Here is a 19,240-nt window from a genome sequence, read left to right on the forward strand (position 1 = left end):
ATTTGCTCAATGGAGCTTTCATCCTAGCAAAGCACAACTTGAATGTAACATTAATAATGATAAATAGCTGCTAATTATTGATTACTACCATGGGCCAAACGCTCTATATTGTTTCATTTCATCCTCACGACAACCTGCAACATAGGTAGGTACCTTAATCCTCACTTATAAGAAAAAAACCCTGGGGTTCATAAGGTTAAATAATTTGCCCCAGGTCACACAGCTAAGAATTAGCTAAATTAGGGACCCAATCCAAGTGCATCTGAGGCCAAGGTTCACGCTCTTTCCATCATGTCGTGTTACCTCTGGGGAAGATAATCTATTGCCCCAAACCCCAAAATGTCCCAGATTTCATTTCAGTGATTTAAGGATGATCTACATCTCTGTTATCACTGGTCACCAAGAAAGGTATGGACAGGGTGAGCCTGGCTAGTGCGGTTAGGCCCCTGGGGGTTCCAGGGTGACCTCTGTGGCAGGGACAGGCCTGGGGCGGGAAGAGCCACAAAGTTACTGCCCATGATTCAGACCCAGTTCTGCACTGGCCTTGGGGACAGAGCCTCCAAAAAAGCCATGGTGATGAGATGCCTCTGCCAGGGGCCAGGCTTCCCAGTGAGCCCTGGGGCATCCTCCTTACAGTCTAGGGGCCAAGAGCTGCCTGGTTGGCATCAGACAGGCACAGAAGGTGCTTCTCTTCTTGTTGAGGCTGGGGGTAGGATAGGGATGTGCTGGCTGACCGCACAACCCAATCTTCACCTCAGGGCCTGGAGCTGGTCCTGGTCCTCCCACCCCCGTATCTCACCCCAGCCGCGGAGCTCGTGATAGAGTGACTACATGCAATGTCTTTTTTGTTGTTGTTGTTTTAAGTAGGCTCCACACCCAGTGTGGAGCCCAACACAGGGCTTGAATTCACAACCCTGAGATTAAGACTTGGGCCGAGGTCAAGAGCCGGCTCTTTAACCGACTGAGCCACCCAGGCGCCACCCCAGCCCAAGTGACACCTTAACTGAGTTCAGAATTCACTCCTCATAGCACTCTGCGTTTCCTGGGTGGGGCAGGTGTCAGGGTAGAATCAAAGACTAGCACCTGAGGACATGGCCTGTGCGTCACCGGGCAGGCAAATGCAACTCTGTGCGCGCGCGCGTGCACACACACACACACACACACACACACACACACACACACACACACAGAATGACCCAGGGGGATGTGCCTTTCCTGACCTCTCTGTGACACCCAGCACTGGGCGCCTTACGCCCAGCCCCGCCCCTGCCCCTGGCCAAGAAGCTGCAGCGTAGTGGCCAGAGGGGCCCCTTGGGAGCTTGAAATCACTGCATTTTCAGCCTCCACCCATCGCCCCACACAGGGCAGGAGCAAGCAAGAACCTTCTCTGTCAACAAGAAGGGATGCCATCCAGTGGGGCAAGGAGCATGGGGGAGGAGGGGGAGAGCCGAGCTTGAGAGCACTCCGGGAATCTCCCCCCACCCCATCTAGGCTCACATCTATCAGTTGAGATGAGCCTTTCTCAGATGGCCACAGCACCCAGAGAGGGGATGGAGGGGGACGGCTGCCACCTGCTTCTTCAGGTATCAGGAGAAAAGGAGGTGACGATGCTGATGGGGCATGAGGAGGGAGGGACAATGGCCTGTGCCCACCTGAGGGAGGGAGCCTGTTGTCAGTTGGAGTTTCTGCTGAAACAGGGCGCTCAGCATCTGGTTCTGTCGCTCCAGGTCAAACACCCTCTTCTTCAGCTTGATGCACTCCTCCCGCAGGTCCTGCCACCCAGGGAGGCGGAGGGAGACAAGAGAGGATGGCGGGGAGGGGGCGAGCGGTATGAGCACAGTCTCCTTCATCGGAGCAGTGGGCACTCGTGCTGGGTGTGCCCTTCTGCAGCCTCCTTCCAGGGGGAGCTGAGCCTGCCTCTGTTTGTAGCTGTCACATTTTTCTGGGGATGGTAAGTTCTCTAAAGTTTACCCCTGGTGGGAGGTAAATCCTATTCCCTTTGGCATCTTTCCCATCCCTGGAGCCAACCCCCTGCCTCTTAGAAACCACACATCAAAGAAGGGCCCATATAAGGCAGAGGAAGACCTGGGGGTCAGAGTGGCTCGTAAGTCAAGGAGGTCCCACAGCACTTGAGTAAATATTTAGATGCCACCTTATCCTCACAACATTAACATTGCTACCAGGGCCATCACAATCTGGAGAAACCAGCTGGGGCCAGGATGAGGGAAGGATTCAAGCCCAAATCAAAGTTACCACAGCTCAGAGACCTGGCCTTACCTAGCCCACCTCTGCCTCCGGGTAGAACAGTATGGACCTGTCTGAGGTGGGGAGAAGGAGCCTTGTTGGAGGGTCCGTAGGCCATTTCCACCAAGCTCCCTCCTCTAGCCCCTAAGTGAGTAGGCTCAGGGGTCCCCAGGAAGGACATCCCCTGCTGTATTCAGGGCCTCTCCCCAGGGCGTCTGGGTTCAGGGGTGAGACTGTCCCCCGTGGTTGCTTACCTTCTGGTTTAGCAGTGCCTGCACCACGTGGTTGGCAACCTGGGGACAGAGGGCCCGAGGCAGAGCTATCACTATCAGCCCACCAGCCCCTGCCTGGAGCACTGACCACCCGTGCTCCTCCCCACTTCCTCGTAACCCCTACACCAGTCCCCCCCAGAGACTCCACAGACCTCATCTAGACAGCGCTCGTAAGTCTCCCGCTGGTTTTCATTGGCCTGGGCAAGTGCCGAGTTCTCTGCCTGCAGGAGGGAGAAAGAGGGCGATAAAGGAGGCTGTGGGACCATTCTTCCACCAGGGCAATTCCTTTTGGGGAATGGGAGGCAGGGAGTCTCCTAGCTACACCCCTAACCCAGCTCTTGGCTCTGGCTGGATTCCCTACGGGGGTAGGGTGGGGTGGGGTGGGGTGGGTGGTAGCTACAGAGACAGATGGAAGGCATCAGAAAGGCAGAGCGGAGATGGCTGGTTTTCTGTAAACCCCAACCTCAGTCATGGAGGATGGAGGGCCAGGATACGCTGGAGGATGCCAGGAGTAATCCTTATTTCCCCGCAGGGAGGGCAGAGGAGGCTGGGGGAGGAGGGAAGGGTCTTAAGACTATGGCGAAGAGCCTAGTTTGGGGATCCATGTTTGTCCCCCGACTCCTAAGCCCTGGGTCATCTAAACCCTTCTTCCTGTGGCCTCTGTGACCACGCCTTTCCTAGACCAGCAAGGGCATGAAAGTGGGGGAGAAAAGGGGGGAAGAAGGGAGACCTTTGGGGATTAGGACAGTCCGACCCCTGTGCAAGATTCTTGCCCCAAGTCACCCCCGACCCCTCCACCCGGATCAGAGAGCTCGGAGCAAAGAAAGGGCTTCTCAGAGGAGCTCTGTCAGAGAATGTTCTGCTCTGTTCCAGCCCAGCAGAGGTGGGCTGAGAGGAAGGCCCCCCCACGTCAGAAGAGCCCATCCAAGCTCCTGGGGCCTCTGGCAGGCCCCGCCACCCACACCCCGGGGTGTCCCACCTCTAGCTCCCGGAGGCGGCGCAGGAGCTCCTGGCAGGTGCCCGGCTCCGTGGCGCCGTCACCACCCTCTCCCGGCCTTGGCTTTGTGGGACTCCCGGCAGGCTGGTCCATGGCCTCTGACATCAGGCCCTGGGAACAAGCGAGAGAAGCCCTGGCAGGCTGCTCCAGGGCGGGGGGGAGGTGAGCGGAGGAGGAGGACAGACAGGACACTTGTCAGTGTTCCTGAAGTCCAGTGTGACCGACGTGCCACGGATACTGTAACAATCCAGGGCCTGACTCAGGCTCTTCTGGTCACAGGACAGACCCACAGACACACTCTTCCCATTTGAAGAACGGAGGCTATTGTTTCATAAATCTCAGCAACCGTGCTCACCCTAGTGCAGGTGACACAGATGCTGGCCAGCGGCCAGGAAACCCGAATTCTCTGCTGCCATCGGCCTCAGATTGGCCTGGTGTGTGGGTAGCCTGCCCCCCAGCTCCCTGCTCCCCTGAGACCCGGGGGCCCGGTCTCTTTGTGCATCCCGTTCCCTCTGCAGAGGTCCCCTGACACCTCCCTGCCTGCCACTTGGCCACTCCTTCCTACGCATTCTTTGGGGTTCCCAGTCCCGGTGGCATGGCTCTGTGCCCGCCTGTAGGGGAGGGTCAACCCCGTGAAGGCAGGGACTCTGCGTTCACGTCCCTGCCCAGACTCCCGCTCCTCAGTGGGGAACCCGGCCTGGAGGAGACTGATGACAAAACCGACTAGTGTGTCATTGCCCGAGAACGACACAGCCAGGGTTGTGGCCTGTACTGTGCGCTGTGATGCCCTCCCCACTGGACCACTGTCACAGCTACTGGCTGTACCCGACCAGGCTTCGGCAGCTATCTGAGGTTCAACTTCTCTGCTAGAGGAAAGCATTCGTTTCCTTCTTTCACAAAGATATTGTAGAAATTTCCAGAAGATGGAAAACCCTTCCTAACATAAAAGGGTGGAGGCCCCTAGTTCACCGCGGACTACTTGCCTCTCTGATCCGCTGCAGCCCCCACAAAAGGAGCTTAGAGCTTTCAGGCCAAGGAAGAGAGGAGCCCTCTGAAAGACCCCCTTCATCCTCTGCTCACCCACCCACCCCTCTCCCACCTACCCCTGCCTGCCGGGCCCCCCACCAGCATGCACAGGCTCAGAGCCCCTCACCTCTCTCTGCCTCCTCACCCAGGCTGGCGCACTCACTCTAGCAGCCGGAAAGGTCACCTCGCCTGTGGAGAGAGAGGGAGACGATGGCAGCTGTGCTTTCCACAAGCATTCATGTGGCTCCTGCCGTGTGCCAGGCCCCGGGCCTTGGGGATGAACAAGCCGGAGAGAGCCCTGCCTTTATGAAGCTTCCATTCCACTGGGGGAGGCAGATAACACACAGGTGAACCAACGAACAAGCATCAGGTCCCCAGAGGCACCGAGAGGTGACAAGGAAGCAGAGATCTCAGGGAAGTCCAAATGAAATTCTGGAATGAGGGAGGAGCACTACAGGCAGAGCAAAGAGCCAGTGCAAAGGTACCTAGCTCTCAGCCAGAAATCACCCAGACACCAAAGAGGAATGAGCGGCACCACATGATGCTTTATGGCTCTTCCACAACATATGTGGTCTTCTTTTTTTTTTTTTAATATTTATTTGAGAGAGAGAGAAAAAAAAAAACTGTGCACACATAGAGGGAGAGGGAGAGGGAGAGGGAGAAGTAGACTCCCTGCCAAGCAGAGTCCGACTTGGGGCTCGATCCCAGGACCCCAGGATCATGACCTGAGCTGAAGGCAGACGCTCCACTGACTGAGCCGCTGTCTTCTTTAATCCTCATAACCACAACGGGAACTAAACGCTATGATCAACAACACCTATATTTGAGACGAGGAAACGGAAGGGCAGGAAATTACGCTTCCAACACGAGTGTATCCTGTGTGCCAAGCAGTGTGGTGGCACTTTCTCAGGCACCACTGCACCTGATCCTCCTAACAACCTTATGGGGGGGCACCAGCCAGGATGAGGTGCAGTATCTGGAGGCATATGGCTGGTTCACAACAGCGGACAGGCCTCCATTTCCCCCTTCCTACGTGGCCTCTCTGCACACACACGGGCTTACAGAGAACTGTAATCCTTATACTCTGTAAGCTCCTTAGAGTCCCAGGGCCCCTGGAGCTCTGCAAACGGGACAGACCTGGGTTGGAATCCCGACTCTACAAACTGTTTCCTCACCTGTAGAACGTGCATGAGAATACTTGGCCCAGATGTTGTTGGAGGATGAAATGAGATAATGTGTGTAGAGGGTCTTGCAGGAACTCAGTAGATGGACGTTTCCATGATTACAACCCCAAAGAGGCACAATGCGAAGTCCCGCCTGTTCCCTGCTGCTGTCGTCTGCTCACCTATAAGGGACCCCGCATCCCGGGCTCCTCACTGTGGGGTCTGGGCAGTGGGGGCACCCGCAGACCTGACAGGGCCGCTCTACCACCTTGTGCTGGGGTGGGGGGGAGCTCCTCCTCCCAACCCCTCCCCACCAGCTGCCAGCCCAGCCTTCACCCCAGAGGGAGAAAGAGGCAACTACAAAGGCAGAGAAACTTCTTTCCCAGTGTACGTGCCCTTGTGTGTATGACAGCGGGAAGGGGGTTTCTGAAAAGTGCGGGAAAACGAAAAACTTGTAATACTTTATTTGTAAACACTCCACAACAATCTAAAGTCCTTTGTTATTTTAACAACATTAAAACATGTATTGGGTATAGCTTCATTTGCTCATGACATTATCGTATTTGATATTTTTAGAAATGGACAGGCTTGGAAAAAAATGAAAAAAATTCAGGACATATCCTCCTTCCCACATACATAAATAGGGGTTAAAACCAAAAAAAGGCCTCGGGTTACCTCCACCACTCGGGTTCCATCCCACCCCAACCTGCCATCTCCTGCTAGTCAGGGGCTCCCCATTATGCACGCCCTCCGCCCGGTTCCCCGGCTCTCCCCTCAATCCCCTCGCCATCTCTCCCCCGTGGACACCTCCAGGGAATAGCGGGGTGGGGGGGTGGGGGGGCACACAGTAGGGAGGGTGAGGAGAGCAGTGGGGTGCACCCGGCAGTGTCCAGGGGCCAGAAAGGGAGAAAGATAAAGCTGGGGAAGGCCCAAGTCTTTGTGTCCTCAACCAGACAGCAAAAAGCAAACTGAGCGTGAAGATGGTTTAGGAGGCTATCTTTTCCTAAAAAAAAAAAAAAACCAAAAATGAAAATGCACCCAGGAGGCCAGGTCGTGGGGACTGGCTGCGGGTTACGCAGGCGCTTTCTGTGTGCGGAGGAGGGTGGGGACGCCCCTGGGCCCTGAGAGCCCGCTGCGGAGCTGAGCTCCTGGTCCCCGGCGGGACCCTCCGAGCCACAGGCCGCCCCGGGGCAGCAGCTCTGTCGCGGGGCAGGGTCTGCGTCCCGGCTGCGCTCCGGAAGTGAGGGCAACTGTGACTCAACCTCACTTTGGGGACAGGGTTTCTGCCCTGGGTCGAGGCGGCCTGGCCAGCTCGGCCGCGGCCTTCTCTCCGACGGCAGGGCCAGGGCCAGGGCCAGGGCCAGGGCCAGGGCCAGGGCCGCCACGGGCAGTGCAGGAGCGCAGGAGCGCCGCGGGCCAGGAACACCCCCTGCACCCCCTCCCGGTCTGCGCTTTCCGCCTACATCTCGGGGACCAGCAGCCCGACTGCCCCCCAGGGGCCTCCTCGGGGGTCGCGGGGCTCCCCTCTGGCCGGGGCTGCACCCCCGCCGCCCCCCGCCCCCCGCCCCTACTCACAGCCTCCGAGCTCGGCCCCGCCCGGGCCACCCCGGCCCGGGTCCTCGGGGTGGCCCCGGCTCCCGGCCTTCCCGCCGCGGCCCCCCACGCCGCGCCGCTGCCACGCGGGGGACGCCACGCGGGTCGGGGCGCAGCCGGGGCGCGCCCCCGCCCCCTGCAACCGAGGCTTCTCCCGCCAGAAGTGCCGCCGGGCAGCCCCGCCCCCCACAAAGGCCTGATTCAGAGGGAGGTGACCTCAGTGCCGAGGGGCGGGCGGGGGAGGGGACGGAGGGGACCCGAGCCTCCCGGGCCTCCCGGGCCCTCCCTCGGCCTGACCCGGGAGGGGGAGCAGTTGCTGGGGGGCTCGGGGAACCCGGGGACACCATGCACGGGCCGCGTCCAGGCCCTTCCGTCGGCCGGAGCAAAGGAGCAAAGGAGCAAAGGAGCAAGGGAGCAAGGCCCTGGCGCCTGGCCAGCCGGGGCGCAGGCAAGACGCCTCCCCCAGCCCCAAGCCCCGGCCTGGGAGTCAGGACTCGAGGGGTGGCAGCAAGCCCGGCTCCCAGGCGCCCCCATCCGGCCCTGAGGAGCCCCTCACTCAGCAGCTGTTCCCCCCAGAGTCCTCTAGGGAAAGAGGCCAGGGACCAGGAGGGGGAGGGGGTGGGCAGCTGTGGGAAGGCAGAGATGGGGAAGCTCACTTTAATAAGAGAATCATCCGTAACAACAACCGGTTCCCCCCTGCTCCCCCCCATCCCCCAGCTGCTTTCTGGAATCCCCGTCACACCCAAGAGTCCACTTGTAAACAGCAACTTCTGCACCCCACAGCCAACACTCTTGCCAGACAGTATCAGTCGCAGCCTGTTGGGAGGGAGGGGATAAAGGGACTGAGGCCCCAGGGCATTCCTGGCCTCAAAGTAGCCACCTTAATCCCAGCCCAAAGCATCTTTTAGCCCTAAGAATTCCAACCAGTCCCCCCACAACCCCACCCCCCGCGGGGAAAGAGGACAGACAAGAATTTCCTTCCCTCCTCCTGACAACTGGCCCCAAGACACAATAGGCCTACAGAGAGGCATGTGTCCATGGGGAAGGGGCCCCCAGCATCCCCTTCCAACTTCCTCTTCGAGAGCACTGCAAGAACCTCCAGCCCTTCGTGCAGCATCAGCCCCCTGCCCCCTGCCCTTCCGAGGCAGGCAGGAGGAAGGGCAGTCACGCTGAGCCCCAAAGTCTTACAGACTTTGACACCCCTTACCTCCGCTCTCCCGGCTCCTTCATGCCCCCTGTCCAGGCATAACCCAACAACAACAACAACAACAACAACAAAGCAGCTGCTGGAAGTGGGGAGCTGAAGGGGCTCACAGACACAATGGGTTTACTTATAGGGCCACATGCCCAGGGGTTCCACTCCCCAAAGCCTAGTTGGGCCCATTCTCGCCAAAAGGCAGATTTAGAGTCTAGTCCCAACACTACAATTTATGTGCTGTGAGGCTTTAGGGAAATCACTCAATCTCTCAGGGACAAGTTGCTTTATGCCAAAAGGAGGCTGTTCTACAACAGTGGTTCTCAAAAGATGGTCCAGGGAACCTAATGTTCTTCTAAGGAATTCACAGAGTTGAAACTATTTTCACACTACTACTAAGACATCATTTGCTTTTTTAAGTTTCACTCTCTTAGGAGCATATAGTGGCATTTTCCAGAGACTACATGATACGTGATATCACAACAGACTGAATATAGAAGCAGATATGAGAATCCAGCTGCCTTTTATTAAGTCAGACATGACATATACAAGAACATATATGCCATTCTTTTCACTGCTTTTTTTGTTTTGGAAAATATATAGTTACTTTTCATAAATATGTTAACATATGCTAACATACATGTGGGTTTATTATTTTAAATCAATGAAATGTTTAAAACCCTCAGTTCTAATTTATAGGACAGTAAGTGGTCAATAGGTAGAACCTATAGAAACCAAAGCTCTTTTGGGGTACTCAACTTTTAAGAGGTAGGAGAGGTCCTCAGGCCAAAATAGTTTGAGAATCACTTTTCTAGACCAGCGTTGTCCCCTGGGGGGACAGAAAGTTCTTTCTGTGATGATGAAATGTTTATTCTGTGCTCTCCAATATGGTAGCCACCAGCTACATGTAGCTCTCGAGCCCGTGAAACGTAGCTAGTTCACCTGAGGAAATGAATTTTATTTTTTTATTTTATTTTTTTTAATTTTATTATTTATGATAGTCGCACACACACACACAGAGAGGCAGAGACATAGGCAGAAGGAGAAGCAGGCTCCATGCACCGGGAGCCCGACGTGGGATTCGATCCCAGGTCTCCAGGATCGCGCCCTGGGCCAAAGGCAGGTGCTAAACCACTGCGCCACCCAGGGTTCCCGAGGAAATGAATTTTAAATTTAAGTAACCACACGCAGCCAGGGCCTACTGCACTGGACGATCCCTGGGATTCCTTGACTTGGGCCTTCGAGGTCAATGCTCTTTTCCAGAGTCTAGAGGTTGGGGATAGGGCAGGACTTGTCTCCTCAGGCTTTTGCTCACACTGTTCCTTATTCTCTCCTCACCAAAGGGAAGCCATCCCAGCCAGCTCATCAGTTCTCCTGGCACTCCCACCAAGGTTTAGTGAGAGTTGCACTCTTATCTTCTAAGGCTACTTCACACCCACTCCACTCTCCTCAATTGTCTGCCCTCATTTCCCCAGAGGATTAAAACCGGCAAAAGGAAAACCCTTCAAATCTCCTATTACTGTCAGTCCTCCCAGCCCCATGGAACACTTGTACCTACCCCACCTCCTCCCATCACAGCAAAGGGGCTGCCATCTTCTCAAGGCAAGGCCAGTCCTTCCTGCCCCAGCCCACTCCCACTCAGGCCTTCGCTATTTACCTCCTGAAGGGACATTTCCCACCCGCCCTTTTTCTTTTTTTTTTTTTTAAAGATTTTATTTATTTATTCATGAGAGACACACAGAGAGGGAGAGACACAGGCAGAGGGAGAAGCAGGCTCCATGCAGGGATGCGGACTCGATCCCAGGACCCCGGGGATCAGGACCTGAGCCAAAGGCAGACACTCATCTGCTGAGCCACCTGGGTGCCCCTCCCATCCGCCTTTAAAACTTCTCAGGTGTCTTTCTTCTAAAAAATAATTTTCCCCTGACATTTCCCTAGACAGTCCCCCTCCTGCCCTCCCACAGCCAAACTTCTCAAACACACACACACACACACACACACACACACACACACACACACACGCCCTACAAACAACTACAAAACCCATCCTCACGTCTCACTCCTTCCTCAACCTGATCCAACATCAGCAGTAACGGCTACCATGCTAAATACAAACAAGATTTTTCCATCCCCATTGCCTTCTCAGGCACAAGTGCCTCTGGTGACCACTTCCTCCTGGACTTTTTTAAGCTTCTAGACATAGTTCACATCCCACATGACTCACCCATTTAAAGTATGCAATTCGGTGGTTCGTAGTGCAGGCACAGATCTATGCCATTGTGGCAATCTTAGAACATTTTCATTACCCTTTAATTAGCACCCCCCCCCAGGGGACCTATTTTCTGCCTATAGATTTCCCTACTCTTAACATTTCATGTGCATGGACTCGTGTACTAGGTGGTCTCCATGACTGGCTTCCTTCCCTTGCGCCACGTTTGCAAGGTTCATCCATGCTCAAGCGTGGATCAGTACTACGTTCCTTTTTATGGCCAAATAATATGCCATTGTATGGACGCCACCAGCTGTTTATCTAGTCATCTGGTGATGGACATCTGGGCTGTCTCCACTTTTTGGCTCTCGTGAATAACACTGCTGTGAGCATCCGTGTGCAGGTGTTTGTATGGATGTAGGTGTTCACTCCTCTTGGGTGCACACCTAGGAGTGGACTAGCTGGATCCCATGGTGACTTCAGGTGTACATTTTGGATGAACTGCCAAACTGTCTTCCAAAGTGAACGCACCGTTTTACAGTCCCACCAGCAGTGTGTGAAGGTTTCCCTTTCTCCTATGTCCTCACCACTGGTTATTGTCTGATTTTTGGATTCTAGTCACCCTAGTAAGTGTGAAGTGATCCCTCATTATGATTTTGATTTATATTTCCCTAAGTAAGGATGCTGAACGTCTTTTCATGTGCTTATTGGCCATCTATACATCTTCCCTGGAGAAATGTCTATTTGGATCTTTTGCTCTTTTTAATCAGATTCTGTGGGGGTTTTTAAATTGAGCTGTAAGGGTTTTATTTTATTTTTTAAAGATTTTATCTATTTATTTGACAGAGAGAGAGCACAAGCAAGGGGAACAACAGAGGGAGAGGGAGAAGCAGGCTCCCCACTGAGCAGGGAGCCTGATGCGGGGCTCGATCCCAGGACCCCAAGATCATGACCCGAGCCAAAGGCAGACACTAAACCGACTGAGCCACCCAGGTACCCCCGTAAGGGTTTTAAAATATATTTTGCATACAAGTCTCTTATAAGATGTATTACTTGCAAGTATTTTCTCCTATTCTGTAGGTTGTCTTTTCACTTTCTTAATGACCACCTTCTCCTGGATGACTCTCCCCTGGTCTATGATGCTCCTCTTCTCTCCCCAGCCATCTTGCACCTCTGCTTCTAGGTGTGTGTGTGTGTATTTTAAAACTTTATGTGCTTTTGTATGATTGTGTATATACACACACACATACTTAAAAAAAAAACAGATACAGCATGTTCTCACTGTTCTCCACCTTTCTTTAGAAGAACAATTTAAAAAAAAAATGAAACCACAGACTTTATTTGGATCTTACCAATTTTTCCACTGATCTTCTATTCCAATATCTAATCCAGGATCCCACATTGTAGTTAATCACCAAATCTCCTTCTTCTCCCATGATTCATGATAGTTCCTCAGTCTTTGTCTTTCATGACTTTGACATTTTGGAAGGGAACTGATTGGGTCAGTATTTTGGAGAGTGTTCCCTTATTGGGGTTTGCTCGATGTTTTTTCCAGTTAGACTGAGGTTATGAATTTTTGGAAAGAACACCACAGCGATGATGTGCCCCTCTCAGCGCATTATACCAGGAGGTATAATGCTGAGATGTCTTATGACTGGTGAGGTTAACCTTGACCACCTGGTTAGGTGGTCTCTACCAGTGAGTTTATCCACTGTAAAATTACTAGTTTTCCTTTTGTAATTAGTAACCAGTCGGGGGGCAAAACTTTGTGGCCATGCAAATATCCTGTTTCTGCTTAAATTTTCACCCACTAATTTTAGGATTCATCGGTGGATCTTGCTTACAGCAATTACTGTAGTGTTCTAATGATAATTTTTTATTTCCCTCATTCCTTTTACGTTTATTAATTAAAGTTTTCGGTAAGGAAGAGCTGTCCCTTCACTGCCACCTATTTACTTAATTACATATTTATATTAGCATGAACTCACAGATATTTTATTCTTTGGATTATAATCCAATATTATCATCACTCGTCTCATCGCTTAAATTCCAGCTTTGATCATTGAGAACTCTTTCAGGTTGGCTCTTCCTCTTTCAACATTCCTCCATTTAAAAAAGTTTATTTACTTTTTAACATCTGCTTACTTCCTGGCACCATAAGATGTTCCAGACTCATATTTTCCCTGCCACCATCACTTTTCCAGGGAGCTCTACAAGAGCAATCATCTTTCTAAAACTGCAAATCTGATTTGTCTCCCTACTGCCTCAAATCTTCCCATGACCTCTGACTACTCTGAGGACAGACCCAAGCCCCTCAGCACAGCGCTGAAGCCCTGCCCCGGCCCCAGAGCAATTCTCCTGCAAAACTGTCCTGAACTGATGCAGCCCACACTGATCTGTCTTCTTGAAGTGCTTCCTGCAGTATTTCCAACAGAAATGCGTCCAGTTGTCTGGTCCTCCCCTGGAGGAAGAGGGGACTTCCTGTGCTGTTAGAAGGGGAGCTCCCTGCGGAGGAGCCTGCCTGCACTTCTGTACTCCCCCCACCCCAAACTTTCTGCTAGTACTTTGCTTCTGCCAGTGAAGCCCTGAACCTGATGATCTCTTTTCATTCCAGAAAGAACCAAGACCAGAAAAAAGGAACAGTGGGCTCATCAGGTTCTCTCTCTCTCTTTTTTTTTTTAAAGATTTTATTTATTTATTCATGAGAGACACAGAGAGAGAGAGGCAGAGACACAGGCAGAGGGAGAAGCAGGCTCCATGCAGGGAACCGGATGTGGGAATCATCCCAGGTCTCCAGGATCAGGCCCTGGGCTGAAGGCGGCGCTAAACCACCGAGCCACCCGGGCTGCCCCTCATCAGGTTCTCTTAAAGAACCCCAACAGGCCCCCACCCACAAGGCTCTGAGGGCCCATATGACAAACCATGCTGAGAGGTGTGCAAGAGACATTTTCAGCTTTGGACCCAATGCTGATATGACCTTATCCAAGCCCTCAATCCCCTCCCAGGCGTTGGGGACTCCCTCTGGCAAATGGGACTAATCTGTTCATTCTGTAGGTATTTCCAAACCGATCACTCAATAGGAGGCACAATGCTGGGTACTGGAGGACAATTCAGAGATGGATCAGCTCTTCTGTCTTCCTGGGGCTTTCAGTCTAACAGGGGGCATAATTACATGCAGGTAATAGCTGTACTGTGAAGGAAGTTCCATGAGGGAAGTCTTTTGGAGAACTTTAAAAATCAGGGGAGAAATATTAAGCTGCAGCTGGAACAGTTTTTCAGAATTTAAGGCATCGGGTGAACTTAGGCTTTAGAGAGCAGTGGGGTTTAGGTACATGGGAACGGCAAGGGGGTCATTCTAGGCAAAAGGCTGGCATAAACAGAAGGAGGCAGAAATCTGGGGGTGTGCACGGAAATGCAATGACTCAGTGCAGCTGGACTGAAGGGCATTTGAAGGTGAGTGTTTCCTGGGCCCCCGGCCCATGGCAGCTACTAACTCCTCTCCTATCTCCCGGCCCAATAGCAGAGTCAGCATATTTGCAGCACCCGGGGTGTAACCAGAGACACGTGCTGGGTCCCACAGGAAGAGCTGAGGCACAGAGGCTCCTGGAGGCAGTTGGGGAGGCGACTGCTGAGTTGACTACTGGAACATCAGCTCTCTGCTCTCAGACCCAAGAGGAAGAGGGCCTGGAAGGCCACACAGCCTGTTGGCTCTCAGGCTGCACCTGTAGGCTACACCACTGGGCCCCCAGGTTCCCATCCTGGCCTCTTCCTTCAAAGGGGAACAGGCTTTGGCCGGCCAAGTGGCGTCCATGTCCAGACAGCTTCAGTGTTGACTCAGTGGGTGCCATGTGGCCAGAGTGTGGAGGTGACCTCCTAAGCTGCCAGCTCTGGCAGGAAGCAAGTAGCCTTCTGTGGGAACGCAAAGTAGCTCTGGCTCACCCACAAGCCCTCACTGGACTCTGCTCTTGTGCCCACAAATGGGAGGGAGGCTCCCTGGATTCCGGTTCTGGCTTAGCCATACTGAGTGATGCTGAGTGAAGCCTAGACCCCTTCTGGTACTCAGTTTTCCCACCCGTAAAGTGGGGTGAGCGCTCTCTGACTTCTCTCTTCTGCAGGGCATAGAAGGATGAGATCATTTCTGGACAGGGATTGCAGCCGGGAAGACAGGTCCCCTCATGTGGGGTAGGGGGTTGAAGGTAAGGCGCTGGGCAGGGCTTTTAGGGAGAAGCCCTTGGTTTCCATTCTGCCTTCCTCCTACAGGGCCCAAAGGCTTCCCAGGAAGGCGGGGGGGGGTGGGGAGTAGGGAGAGGAAGGGTCAGCCAAGCCAAGAGCTTTAGCCTTCTTCTAGCCCCAGGGACAGGAAGTGAGGTGCCGTCTAGAGAGGAAGTGAGGAGCAAACACCCCCCAACTTCCCTTCGGCCAACAGGGGAAGGAAGGCTCTAGCTGCAGCAGCCTGCAGGCCCGGAGCTGGGGATAGACGCCGGGCAGTGGGGGTGGGGAGGAGGCACTATCAGCACCATCTGGCAGAGAAGGGGTTTCTTGTTTTGGACACTATAAACCTCAAGTGGCCCAGGACATCCCACAGACAGGCAGAAAGCGGAGAAGAGAAGCCACAGAAGTCAAGTTAAAAACCCAGCTTTCCAGATCACATGTACTATATTCACAGTCCTGGCCCCAGACTCCCCCAGCTTCACACCGGGCCGTGCCACGTGCCTCCCTCACCCCACACACGCGCACGCTCACCCATGCTACGGCAGATCGGGCCTTCTGACTGCTTGCTCTTACAGTCTACGCCCTTCCTTTGTAGCCTTCATCATGGCTGTAATTCTATAGTTGTTGAATTATTTGATTAAGGTAGACTTTTTGGATCATCACCACACTCCCAGAGTCTAGCACGACACCCAGCACATAGTAACTGTTGGCCGTAGCTCGAGAAGTCCTCAGAGGCTGGGTTAAACCTTGGCATCTGAATGAAGTTTAGTATATGATGGTGAACAAATCCTGCTCACGGCCTGGGATCAACTGGTGACCCCGGGGTGGGCAGTAACAACTGGAAACCAGAGACGTAACAGAAGGTGGCAGGAGAAAGCCACGCACACCCAGATATGGCCAGCAGGTAACAGAGGAAGACCGTATATGCTATCTGCTATCTTTTGGATGAGGGGGAAAAATAAGAATATATATTTATATGTATATTGTTTTGTGTAAGGACATTCTTGAGAGATATGTAGCAAACTAATAAGTGAGTTTTGTGGAGGGAAAAAAGGGTGGAGGTGGGAGCACAGTTTCTCAACATATACCTTTTTGTACCATTTTGATTTTGGGCTCTATTTTTTAAAAGTCTAGTGCAAAACTAAAATATAAAACTTAAAAAAAAATGTTAGAAGGAACAACCACCTGCGCAAGTGATTTCTAAAGCCACTCCCACCTGGGGCTATCTAGTCTCTTCCCATATTAGGAAGTAGGGACTAGGCCCTAGGGACAAGGGAGAGAGAGGTGAGGAGGGCTGGCTAGATCAGTGTGGGGACGCTGTCCAAAGGACGCCAGTCTTCAGTCCTTTCCTTCCCCTAAAGCTCCCCTTGGCCTAGGAGAGAGGCCCTTCCACCCCTAGGCTGTGGTATGGGATGGTTACACCAAACTGTTCAGAAGTTGGTCAGGGCCACTTCCTCTTGGGTAAGAGTTGGGCTCATTCTAGACCCCAAAGGGCAGGGGCAGAGGTGGGCAAGGGGAGAGTTTGGGGCAGTGGGAGTAAGTTGGGGTAAATGATACCTGGAAGTTCCTGCAGCTGCTGCAGGCAGGTTCTGGGGGTGTCTCAACAGATCCTCACACAGACGGACCAATTACAGCCCCCACATCAAGCCAGCGGGGGTGAAATGAATCAGCCCATAGAACAGTGCCTGCTGAGAACCCCAGGGCCACACCCCAGGAGCTCTGGGGCCCCTCAGCGTCCCAGCTAGGAACAACCTCATCATTCTTCTACCCAGAGGGTCATGGGGACGGTCAATTTCAAGCCCTGCAGGAGAGTGAGAGCTGGAGACCGCTGCCCCAAGCAGCACCCCTCAAGCCTTGCAGGCATCAGCACGAGAATCAGAATGGAGTCGTCTCTCTTTAAAATATCTATATCCATATAGATGTATAGATCCATATAGACATTTTAGAAAGCTTGGTGAGGGACGCCTGGGTGGCTTAGCGGTTGAATGTCTGCCTTTGGCTCAGGGCATGATCCCAGGGTACCGGGATCGAGTCCCACATCGGGCTCCCTGCATGGAGCCTGCTTCTCCCTCTGCCTGTGTCTCTGCCTCTCTCTCTCTCTCTCTGTGTCTCTCATGAATAAATAAATAAAATATTTTAATAAATAAATAAAAAGCTTGGGTAGTACTGGAGAAATCAGGGCTCAAGGTCTGCCATCAGGTCCCAGGAGCCGTGCCTGACTGGGCTCTTCTCAGTGGCTGCTGGACTTTTAGAAATCAGTAATAATAGCAGTGCTAATTCCCCTTAATAACAGCCTGGCCTCCTCGGGCCTCTTTCATCCGTGTAACTCCCAGGGCTGGGAAAATGGCAATTACTGAGCAGGTGCCACACCCAGTGATGATGTGTTATTCATCCATCAGCCCCGGCTGGGAAACTGAGGCGCAGGGAGGCTATCCCCTCACACAGAACTAAGGACAGAGGAGCCGAGGGTGCTGCTCCATACCTGCTGTGTTTGGGGAAGGTGTTGAAGATGGGGGCTCTTCTTTCAGAGTCAGCCGGGCCTGGGTTTGGGATGAAGGGGAGGAAGACCCCAGATGCATCCCAAGCCCCCTCCCCAGGCCGCAGCAGGGCCTGGTGGTGGTCTCGGCTGTGAGTCCGGGCCTCTGATCTTGAGCCCATACACTCACTCTGCCAAAGTACCGCAGAGCGGGCCAACAGCTGCCCTGAGGATCTCTGCCATCTCCACGAGGCGTGCAGGCACTACGGGGTAAGTGAGGGCTCAGCCCTCCAAACAGCCCCACACCACAGGCACGGTCTGCGAAGTGGGAACCCGGGGCACCCTGCAGCTGGGGGGGTGGTGGATCAGATCAAAAACGTGTCAAGAAGTGGGGAGGCTAGTTCTTAGCAACCCAAGCTCACCTTTGCAGCCCAATCTCAAACTCTGGCACCGATCCCAAAATAATGATATCCTTCTTATAGCAAGGGCAGGGGAGGGTAGCAACGAGTCCCAGAAGACTAAAGATCTTTTCCCACCCTGGCCAGAGAGGGAAGCAGCAGCGACGCAAATGAGGATGGGAGGGTAAAGATGGAAGCATTGCCTGTGCAGAGCCAGCCAAAGCCTATTATGTGCTTGGTACCGGGAGGGAAGCTGGAGCAGATGCAACCTCAGTTCTGGGTAAGAAGCCACAAGGGCCAAGCCAGGGAGCCAGCAGTGACCCTGTACTCCAACCTTCCAGGGCAGGGCCTGGGGAAAAACAAGGGAGTTGTTCTAAGGGATAGGAAGTTATTTTTCTTCAGCATGTTAGATGTGACCAGAGCCCCTGGGAGGCCCTGAGCGGACACTCTGACCCTCCAAGGGTCGCACTCTTCACGGTCTCAGGTTCAGGAACTGCCCTTTCTGCTGTCAACTGGGCCAGGCCCTTCATGCATGAGAAATCAAGGCAGAGTGGGACCCTATAGAACACCAGACCAGAGTCAGGAGCCCTGCCACTGACACTCATCATCGTATGAATCACTTCCCCCTCTGGACTTCAGTTTCCCCATTTTTAACACGAGGGCGTTGGACTAGATGTCTCTAGGATCCCTTCCAGCCTATGACTCTATGTTGTTTTGATGTGGCGGCAGATCCCAGATTGATTTACATAAATTTGCATGTTCAATCAGAAATCCCAAACTCCAAGTATAGAAAATCCAATCAGTCCATTAGTGCAGCCAGACTGGGGCTGCAAGAGCCTGCCAGGTTCAGGCGAGGATTGTGGAGCAGACTGATAGTGGCGGGGAAGTGGGGGAGGCGCAGGGGAGGCAGGGCCAGAAGTGGCATTTGTTCCAAGAGAAGCAGTTGTGGTGACCCAGAGCTGATGGGGCCGGGGTCCCCTCTTCAGCTCTCAGGCAAGGGTCCTTCTCCTCCTGTTTCTAACGGGGCCTCTGGCTGGCCAGCCTCGGAGCCACACCCCAAGAGGAAACAGCAGCCTCTGCCTAGCAACAGCCGCATCCTTCACTCTGACAGGGACTCCACCATTAACCACTTTCTGGGAAACTGACCTCCCCGGGAGCTTCCATTCTCCATTCCAGGGGCTCCTCCAAGTGAGGAAGGTTTCCCTGGGGCTCTAGCCTAAACACCTCCCGCTGCAGCTCCAGTCCAGGGGCACCGGGGCCCAGCGGAGAGGGCCCCCCAGGCCCAGCAGAGCTAGCAAAGGGAAAAGCAATGCAGAGAACGTGTCCCACCTCCAACCAATCCCACAGTCTCCCTAACCACCACCTCCTCTAACATTCCCCCCCTTGGCACCTGGGAGATCAAGGATGAAAACAAACAAGGGAAACGTGAAGGCCTTTGGCTCTTGGGCTAGAGAG

At 53.6% G+C, this 19,240-nt stretch overlaps 1 protein-coding gene across 3 annotated transcripts in view; it reads right to left on the bottom strand.

Moving 5' to 3' along the window:
• NCKAP5L (NCK associated protein 5 like) overlaps positions 1-19,240 on the bottom strand; it is a 30,210-nt gene that overhangs the window by 8,516 nt on the left and 2,454 nt on the right. Inside the window, exons 2-7 of one of the 3 annotated variants that reach the window (XM_055336847.1) lie at positions 5,715-5,884; positions 4,667-4,728; positions 3,496-3,654; positions 2,669-2,737; positions 2,499-2,537; positions 1,653-1,772 (exon numbers count right to left, since the gene is read on the bottom strand). In XM_055336847.1, coding sequence (XP_055192822.1) covers positions 1,653-1,772; positions 2,499-2,537; positions 2,669-2,737; positions 3,496-3,618 — 351 coding nt within the window. In that variant the 5' untranslated portion in view covers positions 3,619-3,654; positions 4,667-4,728; positions 5,715-5,884. Of the gene's footprint in view, positions 1-1,652; positions 1,773-2,277; positions 2,315-2,498; positions 2,538-2,668; positions 2,738-3,495; positions 3,655-4,666; positions 4,729-5,714; positions 5,885-19,240 lie in introns of those variants that run through there. The other 2 variants (XM_055336846.1, XM_055336848.1) reach the window with 2 other exon arrangements.

This window comes from Nyctereutes procyonoides, unplaced genomic scaffold, assembly GCF_905146905.1.
Source record: "Nyctereutes procyonoides isolate TBG_1078 unplaced genomic scaffold, NYPRO_anot_genome, whole genome shotgun sequence".
Lineage (NCBI taxonomy): Eukaryota > Metazoa > Chordata > Mammalia > Carnivora > Canidae > Nyctereutes > Nyctereutes procyonoides.